The sequence below is a fragment of the Myodes glareolus genome, chromosome 4 (assembly GCF_982192425.1).
Source record: "Myodes glareolus chromosome 4, mMyoGla1.1, whole genome shotgun sequence".
NCBI lineage: Eukaryota > Metazoa > Chordata > Mammalia > Rodentia > Cricetidae > Myodes > Myodes glareolus.
In genome coordinates, this window is record NC_142029.1 from 44,919,088 (window position 1) to 44,943,783 (window position 24,696).

Genomic DNA, 24,696 nt, shown 5'->3' on the forward strand with positions numbered 1-24,696 from the left:
GAAGAGATGACTGACTCCACAGCAACCTGACCCTGCCTGTCCTTTTTCAGCTATCAGAGCCACTGTGCACTGCAGGGAGGGACTGTGTGCCAGCAGTCAGCCCAGGGACACAGGCTCCACTGATCCCACTGTGCACTGCAGGGAGGGACGGCCTCCACTGTGTACCAGCAGCCAGCCCAGGAACACAGGCTCCACTGATCCCACTGTGCACTGCAGGGAGGGACTGTGTGCCAGCAGTCAGCCCAGGGACACAGGCTCCACTGATCCCACTGTGCACTGCAGGGAGGGACGGCCTCCACTGTGTGCCAGCAGTCAGCCCAGGGACACAGGCTCCACTGATCCCACTGTGCACTGCAGGGAGGGACGGCCTCCACTGTGTGCCAGCAGTCAGCCCAGGGACACAGGCTCCACTGATCCCACTGGTAGCCTGACGAAGGGTTCCTCAGTTTGTTTTCTATACAAAACAAAAATCTGTCATTTGAAAGTTTTAATTAGCTTACCCACTGAAAGGACCTAAATGCCTCTGTTATCCCTATGTTCAGGTTCACCAGGAACATAACACAAAGTAAACTTCTGCTTGATTTCAGGTGATAATTTACACATTTCAAACTAATTAGAATCTATACGGCATGCCAAAAGAAACTTGAAGATGCAGGCATTATCTGAGCTGTAAAAGCTATACAATTGATTAAAAGTAAAGTGTGCTGTCTCTTTACACATTCAGAAAAGTGCTGTCCCTTTAAGGAGCTCTCCAGACACATGGTAGTTCTCTTCTGTTGTTCATTACTACTTGGCAATGGCATTCAACCTTGTCCCTACTACCATAAATATTTTAACTAATTTTTTATTTCAGACATTACCCTTAAAATTGTATGCTTTACAAACCCATTAAAATCAAGAGAATCAAATAATTGATAGACATGGCAAGCAAATATTTTTGGTCAAAACAAAACACTTTAACAGGACCACCTGTCTAATTTTAAGGATCAGCATCCATGTTAGGTCTCCACAGTCATTTCTGATGACATGTGCTTTGTGCTCAAATCTTTCTTTTGGTCCCCAATTAACTTTCACCCTTTCACCATTATCTGCTTGGGCCGCAGAAATCATGCAACATCCGAATGTATAATGGCACTTGACTCAAGACAGCAAATACTATCTGTTCCTTCTGTCATCATCACAGGCTTTCCAGATTATTTCCTGGACACGTCATAGCAGATGTTTTAAGATCAGAGTATGAAAATACTGCTGGTGTCTGTCCTTACCTTGTATCTTATTGGAAGAAGGATTTCTTTGCTGTTTTCCTGCCACGCCTACCAGGCTGAGCTAGCTAGCCTGTGTGATTCAATGATTTCTGTCTGTCTCCCATCTCCTAGAGGTGCACTGGGATTACTAATGTTCCCGCTCTGCATCAGCTTTGACTTGTGTTCTGAGGATTATAACTCAGGTCCTCACTTACACAGCTAGTGCTTTTACCCACAGAACAACTCCCTAGCCCATGAGAATAAGACTCTAACACACATATAAACACACACACTCTCTCACACACACATACTCAATCGAATCATACTATTTAAATCCAATCAAATATCTACTTCTTCCTTAAGTCATGAGGTAACTGAAAGATTCCCAGTTTCATAACGTCTGACCACTTATCCAGCCCTTTCTACCTACACTTTGTCTTTAGACTAGAGGTAAAGCCTTCAACAGAGAATACAAAAATCACAGAATGTTATGCCTGGAAAGACTCTAAAAATGTACTTTTCTCATTTCTAGATCTCCTGATTCCGACCTTAAATGCTTCATAAATCAATCTATGTAAATAATCTCTCCTATCAAGTGATATGGGAGTCCCCTCTGTGTGTTGCTTGTATTGGTTAATGAATAAAGAAACTGCTTTGTCCTGATAGGGAAGAACTTAGGTAGGCAGAGAAAACAGAACTGAATTCTCTGGGAGGAAGAGGGCAGAGTCAGAGGGACGCCATGGATCCGCGGCTGGAGGTAGATGTGCTGAAACTTTTCTAGTAGGCCACGACCTCATGGCGATATACAGATTTATAGAAATGAGTTAACTAAGGATGTAGGAGATAGCCAATAAGAAGCTAGAGCTAATGGGCCAAGTATAACACAGTTTTTATGTAGTCATTTCAGGGCTAAAGTAGCTGGGCGGCCGGCTGAGACAAACAAGCAGCCAAGTTCACCTTGCAATAATTATCTTCTGTGTTACTTAAACCCATTACTCTTAACATTCCTTCAATTGTAACAAACATATCAAATACTTCATTTGTAAAATTTAAGCTATCTTTTCCCAAGGAACACAAATCAGTACACAGGGCAGAGTGCCTGTGAATGCTGTGACAAAAAGCACACCAGATCACGTCTGGTTGCCATTTGTGGTCACACCTACCACCTGAAAGGCCTTATTGGAGTCTCCTTACTTGTGGTCATACTAACATTTTGCATAGTTTAAACACAGATAAGATGAATCTAGAATATGGGACAACATATAAAACAACTAGCCTCAACATCTGAGAAAACAATACAAAACAAACAGCATGGAAGATACTGTTCTAGCTAAGAGATACTAACACGGAAAGGCAGTGTTAACCTTGAGAGAACAAGAAACAATGGCTGAAACAACGCTCTAAAAACAGTTTGTTGGGTAACCAGGGATGCAGAAGCTAGCACCGGGTAAAGCTATATGGTACTATGTTAACTATTTGATGCTGGTATTGGGGTTTTAGAGGAGAGTGTTCTTAAGAGTTTTACTATAATATTTATGAGAAACAGCGTATCTACAGAGTATTCCAAGCAGATCAGCAAAAATCAGCTCTGTCAACATATGCACTGTGTGTGGAATGTTTAGAGGACAATAGTGGGCAACAGGCAACTGTGCTTCTTACAGAAGATGCAATCTATACAGAGCTGCAATGCAGGAACACTGCCTGGCATGTAAGAGGCCTAGGGTCAGTTCTCAGAACCACAGAAAAAAAAAAAAACGGTGAGGGAAGAGAAGGAAGAAAATGTGGCAATAAATTAACAGTCAGTCTAAATAGAGTGGAAAGGTGTTCATATGTTGCATGTGTGTGTCTGCATGTATCTTCTATATTTTCAGCAACTAATAAAAAAATTTAAATTACGGCTGGCAGATGACCAGCAAGTAAAGGTTCTTGTGAATGGTGAATCATGACGACCTGCATTTGATCCCTGGAGCCCACATAATGGTAAAGGACAGAAATCACTCCTAACAGTTGTCTCCAACCTCCACACACACACACCAGAAATATACTCAAACATACTAACCTGCCGATGGTGGACTCTGAATAATGTCTGAAAGGTTGTAGCCTCCAGAACTGTCAGAACGCTTCCGTGGCTTCTTTTTAGCTCTTGTTTTTGCCTTCTTAAACATTGATTCCCTAGAAAAATACAAACGTAGAATCGAAGGCAAAAAGAGTTTGGTCAAGCGCAAACTGAAAGGGCAAAGGGACCCTCAACTTCACCAAGGCAAGACTGAGGACATACATCTGTACCAAGAGGAAGTGAGAACTGAACAGCATCCTGGCTATGAGAAGGAATCTCAGGTCAAGAAGATTTCTATTCATAATAAAACATTTACCGATAAATAAAGAAATAAATAATTTTTTAAGAAGGAACAACACTGTACATAGTTACATGAACTATAATCTTCAAATAAAAACATTCTGTGCTGGTGTGTCTGTGTGTGTGTATGTGTTTGTGAGATGCATGCTTGTTTGTACAACGTGAAGGCATCAGGGATCCTACTCCATCACCTTCTACCGTATTCCCTGCAGACAAGATCTCTCACTAAGTTTGTTTGTATTTATTACTTCACACTAACACCTAGGCCCCTGCCTTGAGTCTGCAGCCTGTCTGGCCAGCAAGCCCCAGAGAACCTCCCGTGTCTCACCTCCCAGGGCTATTGGACTATGAGGGATATGGCCAGCCCTGGGTTTTAAGGGTGGGCTGAAGTCCCTGCTCAGATCCTCAGGCTTGTGCAGCAGTGTTCCTTCCCATGGAAACACCTCTGCAGCCTTTGTGGTAGTTTTTCTACAGTACTGGAGTGAATGTTTAATTGCTTGAATTAAATACTATAAATTAGGAAGGAAAAGTAGGATCTGTGAGTGCAACAACTGTCTTATTTTAATGAAATATTTAACATCTCATTATATACTATAGCTCTGCAAGCCAGTTTTGAATATATCATTTTGTGGCAGTTAATGAGCTATAATTTAATATTGTGTGTTATACATTTAAGGATAATATGTATAACTTCTACTGTACAAAATAATACATCAGGAAAAAAGTTTAGAAAGTAATTAGAAGAGTACTTCTAGAACTCAAGAATTTTTCCATGAGGTACAGAGCTGTTTGTCTAGTGTAGATGACTTCAACACCCAAAGACTTCACCCTACCAAGTTATTTGCCCCACAGAAATAAGTAATTCTATGATGTCAGCCAAAAATACCAATAAGGTTAGCCTAAAATACTAATTAGGCATTTACTCTATGCAGAGGTTGTCAAAATTGTTAGAACCACATCTTGTTGATGGACTCCCAAATCTCAATCTCTGTGGATCACTGTTGGGGTCTGAATATGAAATGTCCTCCCACAAACAAAGTGGCCCCAGATGGAATAAGGCTCAAAAGTAGGGTCACAAGAAAGACTCTCATGACAATGAGTTCAGTTTCATCAAAGGATTAACAAATTTATAAGTTTACATCAATTCAGAAGTAAGGTTCTAACTGGAGAAATTAGATCACTGGAACATTTCTTGGAAGAGTGTATTGTGTCCTGGTCCCTTCTTCTCTCTCTCCTTGGCCTTACGAGGTGAGCAGCCTTGCTCTGCCATGCCAGCTGGCACTGTTGTGATACTCTACAAAGGTGCCAGCTGGACATGAACAAATCCTCAGAAGCTGGAGGATAGAGCAAACCCTTTAACCTTTCACTGATTTTTCTCAGAGATTTTTTTCACAATGCCAAAATGCTAGTATAGTGAAGTAGTCAGGATCTACAGAGAGGACTCCTGAGAAAATATCACCCCATCTCTGGCTGTGCATTCCTCTCAGGATGCTCTCTAGTCCAGTCTCCTGCAGTCTTCTACCAAGATGGAGGAGAGACAATAACTTGGCTGAATGGGGTCCAGAAAAAGATGGGACCCATCTATCCTAATCTTCATGAGTGCGGCTGCCATGAACATCAAGCGTTTCCAAAACAATTTCAAGCTTTGTGCCATCATTACTCTAGAGCCGCTACTTTCCAGACAACACCAGCCTCATCTGACCACTGCTGGCACCTCTGCTGCTCTTCCACTCTGGTGCAGCAGCATGACTTTTTAAATGTCTTTACCATAACTTCAGAAGGTTTGGAAGAGATCATTAAGACAAAAGCACTTAATTAACCTGTATGCCTATCTGAAGGCTACAGTATTTTTATACTTACATGTTAAACAGTTTAGATTTAAAATAACAATCATGTATAATTACTTTGTATTATCTAAAAACAAAAATTGCATATTCTTACTTCCTATAAGTTCTCAATTTATAATTATAATATTAATATAAAATTTCAAATGTCCAACAGGGTAAGGAAGAAGAGAAAGAAAAAAGAGAACAGTGCTTACGAGTGATTTGGTTCCATATTTATTTCTTCTTTGAAAAAGACATCTCCATCCTCTATTTGCATGTAGCTAATATCTGGTCCATCTTGATAGGGTGTAATGACTCTTCTCTCCATTGCTGGAATCTACAGAATGAAATATAACACCTTTTCAATACAAAATTTGTGAAGATTTATAAAAACTGATAAAATATACCACTTATAATGTCAGGTGGTAACATTAACTAGAAAAAGTCTAGGATGCCTAATGACTCAACTACAATGGGAAAATTTTTTTAACAGATTCAATAAAAAGCATATTACATAAAATTTTTGATGGTAGGGGCTGAAAGGCATCTCTGCTTTAAGAGTAGGCTGATCCATCTCTCAGGAGTCATGTGAATCCATGTTCTGTACTGTTCTGACCTTTCTAACTAAAACTTTGAAATAGTGATTTTTATTATAAAGAAATTATAAGAGATATTATTAATTTTATTATGCCTCAATTTTGATTTTCACAGTTATTTGAGACTTGAAAGAAGGTTCTAGTTTCTCAAAGTTAACGTATTTGCATTCACTATGAAATTATTCCATTGTCATGTCTGGTCTAATACCCCGTTTTTAAAGGTAATTCCATAGCTTACAAAGTCTATACTGAGAAAATAAAAATATTACCATTTTTCGATAAAATATGGAAAGATCCTTCAAAACATCCTCACTTAAAACATCAAGAGACCTGAAAAACAGAAAGTAAAATTCTAGCTTAAGATTCCAATTATTTAGCAGCTATTAAGATTTCCAAGTATGTTTATTTCAAATTGTCAAGTAAGTAACAAAGTTCTTTTTCAGGTTTATATACACTAGCTATAAAAATTCCTCTTGAAATAGGTATAGTTATATGCTATGGATTTTCAGTAACCAGCAAACATATTACATAAATATCTTGATAAAACTAAAGCAAGTCGTTGGGATGGGAACAAACATAATCTTTTCTTCTGCAACATGATACCAAATACTCATTTCTCAACCTTCTTCCCTAAACTGTAAAGACCAACTGTGTAAAGAGTACTACAATGACAGAACACTGCCTTAAGCACCAGGGCATCCAGGTATCCAGGGTATCCTAGCATTATCACTACTCTCATTTACCTCCATGACCAAGAGGAGCTCACTTTGCTTCTGAGTGTTAACATCTTCCAGAATAAAATGAAGTTTAGATTACATCAATTATATTCTATATGAATTCAAGTCTCACTGGTTCCAACAGGTATTTTAGGCATCAACGAAAATTTAAAACAAGGTTTCCATCCATTTGTGTGTGTGTGTGTATATAGTTGTTTTATATATACAAAGTAATATGTATACATACACATGCATTATATTGTTTTTAAAACTATTTCTACAACTAGTACAAAGCAACTTTCATATGCAAATTTATAACATAAGTTTCAGCACCTGTAGGATAATTACTTACATTAGGTTGCAATGCTAAGTAAATTTTGTTACAGCCCTCCTTTTCTTAATATTTCTGTACATTTTGTTTTTACTTTTAGCAAATACATACCTGATTAAGAACAGTTAACTTGACCTACAAAGTTATGCTTATCTACTCATGCAAAATCACTCAGAGACATCACCACTGCAATGCTATCCCGAAGAGATTCAGAGGAAACATCTATCTCAGTATAACAGAAAATCATGTGATATAGCATTTTCTATTATATTAGTTTTGAAAATATTGGTATTTGTTTTATTTTTTGGTAGCTTCTTATCTGACAAACTGAATGAGATTAATTTGACAATACAGAAAAATAAACCTGCTCAAGAGAATCACTAATGTTAGAAATGACATTAAGTCCAGAACCCTAATTGTTTAAAAATTTAATCACAAAAAATGCTTAAATGGCAACAGAATTTTCTTTAAATCAGTCCTAGCTGGTGATTATTAAGACCATTCATGATTCTTCTCAAGAGAACAGGAGAGTACTTTATTTCAGTGTTTTAAAAAAAATTTAATTAAAAATCACGTAGAATTTGCAAAGTGGGCGGGTAAGCTGTTATCATTAGTTTTGCTTTGTTTACTCATTTCACTGTTGTTGCTTCGATACATGTCTCACTGTACAGCCTTGTCTGGCCTAGAGTTTGCTTTGTAGACCAAGCTGACCTTGAACTCACAAAGATCCACTTGCCTCTGCCTTCAAAGTGCTAAGATTAAGGGCATTCACCTACATGTCATTTGCTATCATTTGTAATGATCAAGATTTTCTCAGCTCTTGACTCCCAAATTTAAAAGGACAAAAGTTTTCCAAGTCTTCTCATTTGAAAATAAGAATAGTAAGAAAAACTATTTCACAAGTATGTGAAAATAATCAGTCTATGTACCATTTTTAGAAACATGTCCAGTGTATATAAAACACTAAATATTATTATAACTAATCAAACAAAATGTAAAACTACATATATATGTATACATAATATTATTATAACAAGTAGTATTAGCTACTACTATTATTATTAAAACAAAACACAGAACAAAGAGAAGATAAATTATCTTAAATATCTTAAAATGCAAACTGACACCAAAGATTCCAATTCCAAAAATCTTTGCTCACAAAAGTGGCCTCATTTTTCTGACCATGACTTAGCAGTGAGAAGTAATATTTTATCTTCTTTAGGTACAAAATTTTTCATTAAAAACAAAAAACAAAAAAACTCAAGTGTAAATAGGCCGGGTACACATACAGGATCCTAATGAGTAGGGAGCATAAAACTGTTCTGGGCCACATAGCCAAAACCTGCCTCAATAAAAAATAATTTTTAAATTATTGTTAGAAACATTGGAAGTTTCCATGGTACCTCTAATTCTGAAAGTGATGGTTCTTTAGCATTTGTCAAATTCTTTCCACCTTGGTAAATATATATTCAGTTTTAAAGTCCAAGTGCATCTTTCATTTATATACAAACATCTGTTGGTGCAAAAAATCATACAACATAGAAACCCAACCAACCTTGCTTCAAGTAAGGCTGCCATATTCAGCCCTATGAACTGTAAACAAGACAGTTTCAACTGCTCAGCATTGTACATTGCTGCAAACTCCAGCAGCATAGCAGCATTCTTAAGGGTAACTATAGAGAAAAAAGATTTGCAACATTAGATGAACAGGATTTATTTTAACAAGTGAAATACTTGCATTTTAAAGTTATACAATTTAAACACTTAAAACAAGAAAACCATAAACAAAGAAATGAATGCTGAGATGAATACAGAATGAGTTTTATTACAGTATGCTAAAGTAAGTTTAACTGACTGGTTTCGAAGGGAAAAAATAAGCTTGGACACAAAACTTTTAGAGAAAACAAAATACAGAAGGGAGATTAGTGTTAGCTGAAAGCAAATACATAAGAACTACCATTCTTCCCCCAAAAGCCTTGGATATGTTTCACGTTCACCAGTGAACACTCCTTTCCATTCATGTAGCGCAACAGTTCTCTGTAACACTAAAAAGACAGGTGGGCATGGCAGTGTACATCCTGTAATCCGGCACTCAGGCTGAGTCTGGACTACATACATAGATCTTGTCTCAGAACCAACAACTACAAACTAAACAGGCATCATGACTAGGAGAAACTGACAAACATTCTAAAAGTTAACTGATCTCTGGTATTATTGTCCATGCCAGTGAATAAGACTACACAAGAGCCCAGGATTCCTAATGCTTAGTGATGTTCTATGGGACACGTTATTCTGCTAGAAACCCTCTAAGAATATTCTATCTGCTCGTAACTATAGCTACCTAAAACTCTCATCTTCTTCTTATACTAAGGTCCATCAAGAGAAGAATATAGCTGCTTTCTACAGTCGGTCTTCGGTCGCCTCCCATTTTGTTTTTCTTTCTCCTCCAAACTGTCAAAAGTTAAAATCATCGTCAATAACAGTCACAGTCTCCCTCTGCCTAAGCTAAAACTGCAACCAATGATGAAATCATCTCAGAAAATGAAAGCAAATCATACAAAAGCTCTCTGTGAATTGTTTATTTGGAAATAATGTGTGCAACGACTAAACACACTTCCATAGAGCCCTTCTGCTAGGAATTTATCCACCAGTAAAAGCAACTGTGCAGCAGAGACTAGGAAAACATATCCGAGGAGGTCAGCAGGGACCACTGAGCCAATGGAAACATCTAGATATATACTGTATAACTATACCACAGTAAGTTCTTTACAGTAGTGTCTTGTTCTGATTATGGAAAGAAAATCAGGGCTATTTTCCCATTGCTAATCAAAGAGAAGACAGTCCACAACACTTAAAAAGACAGAACTTCCGTATTTCCCAAAGCAGCCAAGAAGAGAAACACAAAACTTGCACATAGGGTTATGAAAACTCTGCCTTTCGTAACAGAATAAACAAAATTACCTAAATAAAGACAGGAGAAGAGAAAGGGCATTTAAAGACCACTGTGGCACTGAAGGGATCAGTAACACCGAGCAACAGTGAGAACCAAACGGTGGAAAAATGAAAAACACGTGGCCTGCATAGCTAAGTCGCTTCTACAGTTTGAAGAAGTGGAGCACAGACGGCAAGCCACACATAAAAATTAATATTTACTTTCTAAGTTGATTATTTGGTTTTTGTTGTTTTTGAGGCAGAATCTTACTTATGTAGCTCTGGAACTCACTCTCTATATAGACCAGGCTGACTTCAAACTCACAAAGACACACCTGCCTCTGCCTCCCAAGTGCTGGAAATTAAGGTGTGTGCCACCATGCCCAACGATCTTGAGTTTTTTTGAAAAGCAGACACACATAACAATGACGTTTCACCATAACGGCAAACAAAGCTAATACAATAAAGCAGCCTGCATTATACTGAAGACATGGCAATTCTGATTCTGATACTCACGTTTTTCAGTCAATGCTCCTTCACAGGCTTCCTTTAATCTAGTTATGAGAAGCTGATCCGCCACTACAAGAACACTACAAATAAAATCCACATTTTGAGACTCTAACAAGAAGAAAAAAAAGAAAAAATTACTCTATTATTCTGTAACCATTTTAGTTAGTAAAAAGCAAAAAGTTAACACATCAGGGTAAAGAGGCTTATGATTCTCTTCTACATGTCAGACAATTAAAACAAATTGTGAACTCATAAATAATCTATACCATTCAAGTGGACAACTAGAAAAAAATTCCCTAAAATGCCTTGAAATTTAAAGTTCTCTTCCTATTACTATGATTAAAACCCCAACGAAAGCAGCTCAGAAAGAAAGGTTTACTCTGGCTTATAGCTCAACACACAGTCTATCACAGCAGGGGAGTCAGGACGACAGGAGACTGAAGAAGTTGGCAACATTGCCACCAGTGAGAAGAAAGCTCAGCCCCCCTTTTCTATTCAGACAATCCAGGACCCCAATCCAGGGAATTCTGCCCCACAGTGGGCTTCCACCTTAATTAATGTTCTTCCTATCTTCATTACCATAATTAGGATAATCCCTAGCAGACACACATGTCCAGAGGTCCATCTCCCTCCCAGTTAACTCTACATTTTGTTAAGTTGACAATAACATTAACCACAGCCATACTGGGTTTATACATTCCCACAATGGGACCATAATGTCATCAACCTGAAGAGATTATTTCAGTGCAAAAGGCTACTAGAATGTCTGACTTGTTTATTATTTCCCACCCCAGTAAGAAATATTCCTAAAACTAACAAACTGAGTCAAGTCCCCATGCTTCTGTGGAGCACCACAGAGTCATGCACACAGTAAAGCACTAACTATACTTAGTAGTCTGCCATAGATGATAGATAGATAGATAGATAGATAGATAGATAGATAGAAAGATAGATAGATAGATAGATAGATAGATAGATAGATAGATAGATAGATAGATGGAAGTTGGGAGGGGAAAGTGGGAGATACACAGAAGGAGTTGGAGGGGAAAAGCAGGGCTGAATATGATCATATTTCATTGTACATATATGAAATTCTCAAGAATAAAAAATTTCAATTAAATTAAAAAAACAAAATACCATAAACACAGCCACACACCAAACAACTATCGTAGAAATGTATTTTTTTCCCTGAGGACACATTTTACATCAGTAACAGACCTGTGATGATAGCATGCAATATTATAAAAAGATATGATGACAACAGAACAGAATAGGTAAAAAAGGGGGAGAGGGCATAAAAATCTATTTTTGAGTAATAATGACACTAAGTTAGAATGAAACAGGATTGTCCTGACAGTAAAATTCTTCCCTAAAACTAGAAAATTAGAAAATCACTTTTTCTGAACATAGCAAGGGCTGGCAGGACGCTGAGTTGGTTAAACTGCTTATCACCAACTGTAACAACCTCAGTTCATTCCCAAGATCCATAGGGTGGAGGGAGAGAACCAACTCCAAAAATTGATTCTAACCTCTAGCACCAGGGTATCTGACTCATCTGGTCTCTAGGGGAACCTGCATAGACACACACACAGACAGACACACACACAGACAGACAGACACACACACACACGAAGTAAAGAAAGAGAATATTTCCATTTAAAATAGTGGCAAAAAGAATTCTGAGAATAATTACTTTGATAAAGGAAGCAACTGCAAAACCTATACATAAAAAACTACGGCCGCACCCCTGTGCCCTACACTCAGGAAACTGCCAAAATGGCAGCTTTCTCATACTAATCTACAGGTGAAAATACTGTAAATATGAAAATTGAGATATTCACATCCAATAAATTACTCATTTCTAAAGTACATATCTGCTGTTTGTTAAAATTTCTCATACAAGGGCACAATTTTAAATTTTAACAAACAACAGGTATGTACTTTAGAAATGAGTAATTTATTGGATGTGAATATCTCAATTTTCAAAAAGAAATATACATCTTTTAAAAATATATTATCCATTTCAAATATATAAATAGTAAGTATCTATTTTAAAGTCTCAGTTACACATCAAGTACACAAATCTTCAGAATCTCACTCTCAATCAAACACATCTTAACAGATCACCCATGCAGATTGGGGTACTTCCTACGAAATGTGTCTATTGTCAGAAAACTACCCTGCTATGGACACTTGCCTTCTAACACAATTTGATTCTCCCCCACTAGACTGTGATTTCTTGCAAAGACTTTTCACTTTAAAATATCCTTAATGTATATCTGTGTCTAAAAACTAATGGCATAATGAACCCCAAAAATGTTCGCTCAGAAGAACCGCAGCAAATTAGACTCACAATTAAAGCGTGAGTTCTGTTCAACAAAGGGAACAAATTACTTTCTTCACATTTCAGTCCGCCTGTTTCACTGCTGACATGTTATTAGAAGTATTAGAGGGAAAGTTCATAGAGAATTTGTCAAAAATTACACTCCTTGTATTCACAATCCTAACATAGAGGAAGTTAGAGAGATGAAACTTCTAACACTAATTTTAACTATAACACATGATTCTAAAAAGAATGATTCAGGGCAATGAAAATGTAATTTTTCTGCTTGATTATTACTTGTAATAATCTGTTACTTATTTTAAATTAAGCTTCTAAAGACAATACAAGGGGAAGCTATGGTTCATGTAGACTTTATCAATCTCCTATTATAGCAGAACCAGCTAAATTTCCTTGTGCTAGTACCTTTTATGACCACAGCTTCATCAGTATAGAGGTAGTCCACAATAACTTTCAGAATCTCAGACTGTATTGGCATTTCCAGAGCTGCACATCTGGAGGCCTATGAGTGCATAAGACAAAATCAACTCATTAATCTGAAACAACAAAATATTACCATATTGTTAGATGATTTACTAGTATGAAAACTTTGGACAGGAAATCACATCAAAGACCCTTGGAAGAATTTATAAAATACAAATCTAAAATAAGACACTTAATTTTAAAACATAACATAAAAAAAGGGAAACAGAAACTTTAGAAAACAAGACACACAAGGACAGTCCTAATGTGTGTCTCAAAAATGGTGGTGAAAATGTGATTTTTTTTAACAGCTTTACGACAATAATTTTATCGTCCAAATGTTGGTATTTTCTAGAAAACTTGAACACACATAATGTAACATAAACAAAATGTAGAACTAACCCAAAATACCAAGCTCCAATTCTGAATGTATTATGTAGAACACCCCACCCCAAACCCCAGGATATGCAGGAATGTCTACACTCTCTACACCTCACCTCAATCCAGGAGCTGCTCAGCATGCTGTGGAAATACTCTGGAAGAGAAACAGTGCAGTGAGAAGAGGGGGGCAGAACCAACACAGGACTCAGCAGCTAACAAGACGCTACCTACCGAGTCTGGCACAGAGCACACATTTATGACAGGGAAATTCCTTTCCATCCACAGATTTCATGGTAACATCATAGAGAAATGAACTGAAAAAAAAAAGTTTAAACAAACAAAGATCAATTTTCTGCATATTTACAGAGGGATGAAAAAGTCTACGGATGTGGCTCAACTTTAATCTTAGCAAAATGCTGGCAAGAGTATACACACTACAAATATGCATGTACCTCACCTCTCAGTATCTCAGGAAAGACAATAATAGACAAATCATTTTTAATTTTTTTAAAAGAGAACTGAATAATAAAACTTCCCCCCTTGAATTTCTTTTCAATTGTAGGCAATCAGTGGAACACTCAAAGACCTTTATTCTCTTATTGAATAGCCTACTGCATGCCAAGTAATCATTAGACTTTTTCATTTTCTCTTTCTTCAAGACATCACCTATAAAGTACCTGATACAAAACTTTTAACAATGTATGTAGTATATATATTCTGGGAAAAAACATACTAAGCAAAACAATCATAACGAAAATACATAAACAGCTGATTGGGGGAAGAGGTCTGCCTAAAACCCTACTTATTAGATTCACAACTGAAGAGAAAAAGCAACAAGTAAAATCTCTTTTTTAATCCGAATAAAGAAGAAAGAATGATCTCCTCCAACGATGTGAGCAGGCAGTGTCTGTCTAGATCGGTGGCTTCCTAAGCCTCCCAAAGGTGCAGATAACCGGCGTTTCCCTTCTCCTGACGGCTGCAAGGAGCTCTACTTCTGTCTTATAAACCAAAACTCTAAATATGCAGGGCTGACCCTCATTTACTAACTTACCATTTTTTCTGACTTAGCTTCAGTTTATCACCAGTTTTCTTCTCAATAACATTAATTTTTTCATTTTCAAATCTGACTCCATCTAACCTATCAAGGAAAAATATAAATTAACAACAGATGGAGATAGTCTTCTATGAAGACCAAACCTAACAAAAATCTAACCGTCAAGCTTGCAGTTAAACACAGCTACCTCACGCTCCTAGAAAGTATCAACAAACCTCAGGCCAAGCTCAAACAGATCAGTCTTCATTAGAATTTAAAATACGCTTAATATCATCACTGACAAGTCACAAAACAAAGCTATCACACAGTCTTTCTGTATTTCCCAATAGAATCACAGTACACACTCCTCCCTGTCCCAAATCCATGACAATGGTTATTCCAGCACAAGCAGCTTCATAAGAAAGCCTTCGTGTTCCTACTGTGACAGGTGCCATGAGACACTTCAGTAACTCAACAGCAAGCCTTTATCAACAACACAAGGACTTTACATAATGATAAACTGAGGTCGGTGAAGCGTGCCCTGCCTAGGGTGAGCAGAGAGGCAAAGCATACGCTGTAGGTCTTTCTGACACCCAAGATCTTTCCAGCATACAATAGGTTATAAGGAACGAAGTCGCTCTCCCTGTTCCACACTCACAGCACCTGAAACCCACCAGTAACCTTTCTGTTCTTCAATTTCAAATGAGGAAGTAAGTCCCTAAGTAGTAACTGTCCAGAAAACAGCAGTGAGAGAAAGGTACATATCCATATACGTCTCCCACAAAGACAAAAGTGAAAGGAAAGATAGAGGGGAGTGAAAGGAAAGAGAGAAAAGGCAACAACCACTTCAAGGCAGGACTGGACAAGGCAAGCAGACGGAGAACTGTACCTGCTACTCAAATCACTGAGGCCAAATTTCTTTGCAACATTTTGCAACATCCTTACAGGATCATCTTCCCCAACACCTTTTCCCTTTTTTGAAGATTTGTGTTTGTTTTTCTGCCTTTCACTAATTGTGTGAGTTTGGTTGTTTTTGGAAACCTCAAATGCTGCCTTCTGGTTATCAACCGCATGGCAATTCATTTTATTCATATGAGAATCTGGGGAGCCCTCACAGTCTTCTGCCTTTTTGTTTATGAGTATTCTTGGTTTGAAGCCATGAGTTAAAAAGTCACAGGTATCTGTATACATGAACTGTAAGAGGTATTCGAACAAGTCGGGATGGACTTTCTCCACCACAAAGAGATGGCAGCCTGCAGCATCTTCATCTTTCCGGTACACATCTGTCAGTTCTGAGGGAGTACCATCTGAAAGAAACAACTTCTGGAAGAAGTCAGAGCGCACTGCTAACACGTATTTATGAGCAGGGAAGAGTCTGTTGCCAACTTGAAATGTCACATCGTGGATGTTATCCATTTCATCTGTTTCCCTCAGGAGTTTGCCAAATTCTTCAAAAAAGGACGATGAAGACACAACTGGAATTTCATAAAGGCTAAAAATAAAAAAGAGATAATTACTACTTTGAAGAAAACAAGGAAACAGATCCTAAGCTGATTCCCTTGAAAAGAAATGGCTTACTTAAACTTAGAAATGTCTAATTCTGGCATTTTCTAAATATAAGAATATCACCCAAAAAATGTTAAATATTCTATCAACCTGTTTAAACAACATAACTGAAAACAATAAAAATAAGAAAAGTTTCCAAGTTTTTCCTTTTTTACATAACTTATTTTACAAGTGAAAAAGGGAGCTAAGCAAATAAAGTCACAGATCAAGAATAGTTACTCAAGTAAGTGAAAATATATACAATCATCCTACCACCCTGAGTGCTGTATGTCCATAATCATACCCTGTTCTCTACACTTCATCTACCAAGGAAGGTGACTGATGCGCTTGCTTTGCCTTGGACTGGGGTTTTCCCAGCTTATGACACTTTCAGTGCTAAACTGGAAACCTAAGAAAACCAGTATGGATGGTCACCTGACTCCCAGCCTTCCTCCCTCCCAACAATGCCACTGGTGTTCATCTTCTCCCTCTACTAATGCAGTCAGAACATGTTCACCCAACATGCGACCACAACACCTCTTTTTGTCAATTATCACATTTAAGAGTCAGAAACTTTTATACAGAAAAAATATTTATAATCCATTCTTCAGAATCTGAGAACCCCAACTCTAACGTACTAAAGACAGACCCTTTGTAGGCATGTGCATTTTTATTTTCAAAATCAGGTTATAAACTAGGGGAACACACAGCATCCCCAGTGTAGCCAACACTCCCTCCTGATCACCCTGGTAACACACTCATCTGTTGAAGGTCTCTAGAGCTTGGTAACAGTTCCTCAATTTAATTTGCATCAGGAGCTACTGAAAACAGAAGAAGGTCTAATGATTATTCCTTCTAAAAATAAAATGTATTAAAGACAATTATACCTTGTTTTAGGGTCTGACTGTAGGATTGCAAAGTTGCACCCACTTGCATCTGTGCTGACACTAACAGCTCTATGAGCAAAAGGAAGTTTCTCAAGTCGAATTCTTTCATACACACTATTTGTATCAGAGACACAAGACACATCTGGTGAGGAATGATGTAGGTTTTGTAAAATGTCTGCTAAAAAGAAAATAAATGAACTATCATTAATCAAGGCTGCAATGAAATTATTAAAAAGATTTAGGAGTAACTGGAATAAAAATGATTTGAAAACTGTAAAAGTACACATGAAGTCCTTCTGAAGAACTTAGAACCTCTCCATCTTCAACAGAGATTCGGTGCTGAATACTCACTACACATACAGACAATTCTCAGTATTGGCCACAATTTCTTCTCCCAGAAAACACCTTCCACACTGCAGCCAAAGCCACCTTTCACACTGGGAACTCTACTAGCTTTGTACGAACCTAAGTTTCACCACAAGCTCCTCCTTTCTCCTGCAGGCACTAGGCAAATACAAGAATGATCACTGTGCAACTGTGATTTGGTGATCACCAATAGAGGGCAATCAAGTCAGCAGGACAGAAACGCCCCTACCCTCAATAAGTACGATCATACTTTAGAGAAATAAACTAGTCAAATTCAGTCTATAAAAACAAAATATCAAAATGTTTCCAGGTAGACATGGCACTTACAAAGAAATTATTCTGTCTACAGCAGAAAAAATGCTTAGAGAATATACAAAGACTCTTACTTTAATTCAACACAGGGAACTAATAAAAGACTGACTGTAGCAATCAATCAGGAGAGGGGGTAACAACTAAAAACATCTAAGATAGGAGTAGCACAACTTTGTAACTGTTAGATGTACAGGAAGGGGCACGGGAGGAAAACACTGAGGAGCAGCTGAGGGAGCATGTGCCATGAATTCTAGCCAACCGGTGAGAGTGATGTATTCACTACACATACAATTTCTTCTTACAAGGCAAACCTATGCTCTGGCTACACTTTCAAATGTAGTCTATTTCAGTCTCCTAGACTTTACTATGTTTCCTCTAACACTGTTATTCCCATCCCTATGCTCTTAAGAAACTCACATTACATTAGTTACCTGTCTCAAGAAAATTGAAATAAAAGGTCTCTTGGCTCTATCAGCTATCAGTGCCTGGGACCAGGGGGCTCATCTCCCACATTTTTATATCATTAAAACCCTTTCTTGTACCTAGTACATAGCCAATGCGCCTTGCATATTACAGACCTGAGTCATCTATAAAGAAATAAAACACAACAAATCAATATTGTGTAAAATTCCTTTTACATTCTATAATTTTGAGGAGTATGTAACTCTCAGAGTAATCATAAATGTTTGTAAGATATACTGTAAGCACAAAACAACTAATTCATTCATTCAAGACAACATAATGAAGGATCACAATGTGCCAGGGAATACACCAAATACTAACAACAGAGAGGGACAGCCATGCCCTGGGTCATGAGTGATCTGATATCTATGGAAGACAGACACATCTAACCACAAAGGCAAATACACAAACATTGCGGGTAAGCCTAGCGGTACCGTCACATTAAAGACTGACTAGAGTATGTAAGTAGACAAATAAACTGACCTTTCTTTTCAGAATTCTTTCTTTTGTCTTCAACCCATTTCCCTTTAAATCCTTCCCCATCCTGTGTGACAAGCAGAATTTCATTTCTATTTAAAGCAATATCGGAGACTGACACCTGGCGTGGATAGGCCCATCGGCACTGCTTCAGAGAACTGCTAAGTGATCTCCAGCAAAACACCTACAATGAAACCAAACCACAGCACAATACAAAACAATACGGCATCAGAACAAGCAAAATTTGAATTGTAAAACAGTGCAGTGCAGTCAAAATAAAAGCCTTCACTCGTGTTTTTCAAACACCAATGCACATAAAATAAGTTTTTTTTAAAAAAAGAGATACTACAAAAATCAAGATGATGTTGGAGAACTACACCTTTCAAGAAAGTAGATTAAGCAACATGAAGTACTGAATGTTTTTTCATGGCACTCCCCCAAAGAAGAAGCTATTTTCCACATGACTTGCTTGGGGCAAACAGTCCTGATGGAATATTATAGCACACTAAGATGTTAGATCCAACACTTTAATGTCAATCCAAAATCAATCCAATTCACTCTCAAGGATAAAAAGATATACATATACTTAACTGTATAACTAAAACAAGGTCTTGGGTAAAGAAGCCATCCCAGTTTAGGGACTCCTAGCAGCCCTGGGAATGGCACAGGGAGCAGCACTAAGGTACAGAAGGACTAAGAGAGAGTGCTGGGCTGCCCTGTCCAACTTCAGGTGCCTCTGTCTGCTCACATGTCACGTTCTAAGCTAGAAACTGCTGGCAGAGAAGGGAAGGGCTGCTGACTTCTTTTAAGACAGAAGCCAACTATACAGTCCAGGCTAGCCTGAGAATTCATGAGTCCTGGCCTCATTGTCCTATGCACTGAGATTAAAGAGTATTATTCCACTGTATCAAGTTAAAACTGATGATTTCCGAAAAACTGACTCCTCATAAACAAGTTTTGAAAATAATGGCTACAACTTGCATTATAAACACACCAGCAGGTGGAGTTTTGCAATTACATCTTGTTGTGGTGTCTGTTTGAGGAGCGCAGTTGAAACAGGGTTTTCTAAGCAGCCCACGCTGCACTCCGTCTTCCTATGCAGCCAGCATGGGCTCAGCCTCCAACGCAGTAGGAAAGCAGGAAAGCACCACCATGCCTGTCTGTAGTGCTTCATGAGGAGGGGAGGGGCATTCTACAGTACTGACAAACATGTCCAGACGCGATTGTTCAACTTTTAAAATGTGAAGCTTCATATCACTATTTACACTATTTAGACCTCACAAAATATCTTATCATGTCATTATTTTATAAGAAAACTGGTTTCTTACTCTGTGTGTAATTTTATCAGTCACTAATACATAAATGTTAAATATGTGAAATTTAAATATATTTAAGTTTTTATAATACCATTTAAAGCTTAAAATATGTATAATTTATAATTATGAGCCTGTATTAAGCATGTCTTTAAATATATAATTAAAAAATATATTTTAGGTAGGGTTGGTGAAATGGGTTACCAGTTAAAAGCGCTTGCTGCCAAGTCTGATGACCTGAGTTCAATACCCGGGGCTTACATGATATAAAGAGAGAAAGAGTTCCCCAACATTTTCTCAGGCCTCCACAGCATGGGTGCGCACAAATAATTAAAAAAAATTAAAACACTTAAAACTAGTGATTCTATTATGAGAAATGTATTGATACATTTCCACTAGGAAAGAAAACTACAGCTAAGAAATAAGACCTAGAACCATATTATTTATATATTTAATAGAATAAAGGGCATCATAATCTCTGCACACATAAATAATTTGTACATTTACATAAAGTTGTAATCGAGAACAATATTTTTTAATTATGGCCCAAATTGTCTGTTTACTGTTATAAAATAATTAAATGGTATTATCTTCTTCTATCTACACCTTTCAATTCTGTTTATAGACAGACAGTTTACACACCAAATAAATCAAACTACTTGTTTTTATTTTAATAGCAGTAAATGAAGCTTTAAAATGCGTTTAGCAACAGTCCTGTGACCACTGGGTTAGAGACAGTCCTGTGTCAAAGAAGGGAAGGAGCATAGGCAGCCACCACCAAAGCCAGGCAGTTCACACTACCACATCTCCACAAATCACAAGAATGGCTTTAACATAAATACGCACTCACCCTTCCAGCTCCATCGAGAGCAAGGATGCATATTTTCTGATCCCCATTTTCTATTAAATGTTCAGGATCAACCTTGTATTCCATATAACCTCCAGATACAAGAACCTTTTTCAAGTTTAGTTGTCTGAGTGAAGAAAACAAAAATCATAAATTAGCATTTTCTAAAGCACACATGCTTAACTTTATGGAAATAATTATTCAAACACTAATTGACAAAGAAAGTAGAAAGATTCCACCTCTGTCCACTGCAGTTCCTCCCAGAGGGCTCTTTCTTCCTACGGCACATCTCTCCTCTCAAAGCCTCTACCTACACCGTGAAACCCCCCCTTGCTAAGGAACACACTCACTTGAAGGCTCATTCACTGGAAGGTGGTGCGGGAGAATTGTCTGTATTCTGTCAATCATGTTTTAAATAAACGCTGATTGGCCAGGCAGGAGGTATAGGCGGGAAAAGCAGACAGAAAGTGGAAACGATGAAAGGAGAGCAGGAGAATTCTGGGGAGGAGGAAGTTGATTCCTCCCACTCCTGCCCAGATCAACGAAGCAGAAGGATGTGAGCTGCCCTACTGAAAAAGGTACTGAGCCACATGGCTAAAATAGATCAGAAAAATGGGTTAATCAAGATGTAAGAGTTAGCCAGTAAGAAGACTGACCTAGCGGGCCAATCAGCTTTATAACTTACAGAGTCCTCTGTGTCATTTTCTTTGGGGCTAAATAGCTGGGGGGCTGGGCAGGACAGAAATACAAACAAGCAGGCCCTTCATGTTACAGGAAGGCTATTAGCTCCCAAGTATACCCACATCTTAACATTAAAAAAAATTAAAAATAAAATAGAAATACTTAAATATGCCAGTCCTAACCAGTCACACATACCACCCACCGGCCACATGTGTTTTTCTGTCCATCTGATGTGCAGAGCACAACACAGAGCCTGCCCAGTGCTACTCTACAGCTATCTGACCTCTCAGAAGATACTTGCTTTGAAAAACTAGTATTTTCAAAGTTACCATGTAGTAATTTAATCTATATCAAAACAATTTCTTAGTGAAAATTTGGAATTTTAATTTAATGTATTCAGCGGAAACTTTAAAATGTTTTATAAATGTTAATTAAAACTACAACTTAACATTCCACAAGCCAACTCATACCTATTCAATTGGTTCTATGGAACACATGTGATACATTTTCATCAATGTCAGATAGGGAAGACAGGTTTCAGTAACCTGATGTCTGACTTCAGCTCAGAGCTGGCTTCACGTAAACAACCTGAAGAAGTCACCATCTTATCTTCACTTCATGCATAAACAATAGAAAGTTCACCGTGCTCAAATTTAAATCTCTGTTTCCAAGAGCTGTTATGCTTTTCCAGGAAACAGTTATAGCTATGAAAACAATTATTTCCACGCTTGCTAGTCCCAACTCTAATGAAATATAATAGAATAAAACATTGCTCAAATATTGTTCTTCAATATCAGTCTGAAAAAAAGAAAGGTTTTCTACAAAAGGGGAATACTTTGGAAAGACCTAAGTTAATACACTACTGTCAAAACAGATATGAATTAATCAACTACTACAGACCGAAATGTATCAGAAACACAAGATTACTTCAATTATTTTTAAACACTGTTCTTTGCATCACTCTAAACAAAATCACAGGTGATACACTGAGTATATGTATGAGTGAAAGACAGAGAGCCACAACTGGCATGTGGACCCATGTCTAAATCTGATTCTATATTCTTTGATATCGCATGTAACAGCTAGTTTGCTGCATGTTACTATGGCATGCTAAACACAACAAGCTACACTGTACAAAGAGATGCAGCACACGAGAAAGATGTGAAGAGTGAGCCTCGACAGACCATTTAAGGTAAACAATTATTTTTTTAATTAACAGTGTATAAAATATTAAAGTCTGCAGATGACACTGTATTATAAACCAAGAATGAGGATTAGTCTAATTTTGTGCACCAGATATATTAAAAGGGAAACTAACTGGTGTAGGAGTTCCTTCTGTTTGTGTGTTGCTTTCGTTAGTTAATGAATAAAGAAACTGCCTTGGCCTAGTTGATAGGGCGGAACTTAAGCGGAGAAAACAGAACTGAATGTTGGGAGGAAGAAGTGCAGAGTCAGAGAAGCCATGGATCCTCCACCTCAGATGGATGCCCGTTAGAATCTTGCCAGTAAGCCACAGTCACATGGTGATACATAGATTAATAGAAATGGGTTAAATCAAGATGTAAGAGTTAGCCAGTAAGTTAGAGCTAATGGGCCAGTCAGTGTTTAAATTAATACAGTTTCTGTGTGATTATTTCGGGGCTAAGCAAGCTGGATGGCCGGGACAAACAAGTGGCCCCTCCTTACAACAACTAACCTGGTAGGACATATCTTATGTTAAATATGACTCAAAAAATATTATTTTATAATTTTCAAACAAAACTTTTCTATGTCCACTAGATCCTTGTCAAAAAACAAGAAATCAAAGAAAACCACACTTAGTTTTCCCTCCCTTCTGTCATCTCACGAAGCACAGTGTGCACCTAGCAGCTGGTGCGCAGCTGGAGAGTCTTAGCACTTATAACAACAGGCTTCTTTTCCAGGAATATACATACTTCGTTGCCACCTTCTTGCACTGATAGTCTGCAAGTAAGTAAATATCTCCCCTTGTGGTAACACAGACGGTGGCACCATCACTTGCAGTTACCAAAGACAGGGCAATATCCTTTTGGTGAAGGGCAGAGACTTGACGAGGGGTAGTGACACACTTTTCTCCATTGGGATCCAGTAAGTGACCTAAAAATTACACAAATAAGCAAACCATAAAATACATATCCTAAGATCACACTACAGCTTTCAGATATGGCCATGAAAGATTTCTTACCCAGTTGTCCACCATTCAGTCCCAGGGTGTAAACAGCTTCTCGAGTCCACAGCACCGTATGGAACCTGCCTGCTGCTACTCCAATGACAGTCTTTCCTTTCAGGTATTTTGCCTGCATCTGTTCAGAATGACAAGTAAGACTATAGCAGACTAGATATCTAAGGTCTCGTGCAATCTTGTCTAAGACACAGTACACCAGGTAGTAAACAGCCACTGTCTTCTCAACGGCTGGCCACCTCCCAGCAGTTGAGAACCAGCTCCTCAAAACACACTGATGCAGCCACTTTTAGCCACCAGCTTCCAAACTAGTATTGTATAAAACCAAAATCATTGCAATTTTAACAATAAATGTTAAAAAAAAAATAGTGATCTTTAAATCTGCTATAAGCAGACTCTCACAATAGCAACGCGCTTGACATTTTGGCACAGATGATTTCCTCCCATGAAGGACCGTCTTATGCATACCTGGACTCTACCCACTAGCTAGCTATCATTAGCACCACTATCCCACTCCTGAAACTGTCTTCAAATACTTCCATGTGACCCCTGGGAAACTGAATCAACCTAGTATTCCAAGATGGCCATACTATGACAATGAAATGGAATGCAATCTATTTGTTGTTCCTAAAGAATGACACAAAACTAAAGACCCACAAATTGACAGTAAGTAGGGAAATACAGAACTTTCTGAAAGTATTCAACTAGAAAATATATCCAAATATCCTGGAGTAATACTGCTGATCCACTAGCAATTCAGAAGAGAACAGAGGAAGATTTATGAACTTAACTAAAACTGTCAATTCAATAATAATTTTAGATACAAAGGATTAAACCAAAAAGGAATTTAATATATAAGATATATAAGCTGTAAAGTTT

At 37.7% G+C, this 24,696-nt stretch overlaps 1 protein-coding gene across 3 annotated transcripts in view; it reads right to left on the bottom strand.

Moving 5' to 3' along the window:
- Positions 1-24,696, bottom strand: part of Ibtk (inhibitor of Bruton tyrosine kinase) — a 67,682-nt gene that overhangs the window by 21,789 nt on the left and 21,197 nt on the right. For 2 of the 3 annotated variants that reach the window (XM_085689466.2, XM_048435765.3), the window contains exons 7-21: positions 23,821-23,938; positions 23,552-23,732; positions 20,940-21,063; positions 18,783-18,960; positions 17,160-17,337; positions 15,617-16,219; positions 14,746-14,832; positions 13,926-14,008; positions 13,811-13,848; positions 13,257-13,353; positions 10,517-10,618; positions 8,625-8,742; positions 6,292-6,352; positions 5,642-5,763; positions 3,304-3,416 (exon numbers count right to left, since the gene is read on the bottom strand). In XM_085689466.2, coding sequence (XP_085545592.2) covers positions 3,304-3,416; positions 5,642-5,763; positions 6,292-6,352; positions 8,625-8,742; positions 10,517-10,618; positions 13,257-13,353; positions 13,811-13,848; positions 13,926-14,008; positions 14,746-14,832; positions 15,617-16,219; positions 17,160-17,337; positions 18,783-18,960; positions 20,940-21,063; positions 23,552-23,732; positions 23,821-23,938 — 2,203 coding nt within the window. The remainder of the gene's footprint in view (positions 1-3,303; positions 3,417-5,641; positions 5,764-6,291; positions 6,353-8,624; positions 8,743-10,516; positions 10,619-13,256; positions 13,354-13,810; positions 13,849-13,925; positions 14,009-14,745; positions 14,833-15,616; positions 16,220-17,159; positions 17,338-18,782; positions 18,961-20,939; positions 21,064-23,551; positions 23,733-23,820; positions 23,939-24,696) is intronic. The other variant, XM_048435766.3, reaches the window with a different exon arrangement.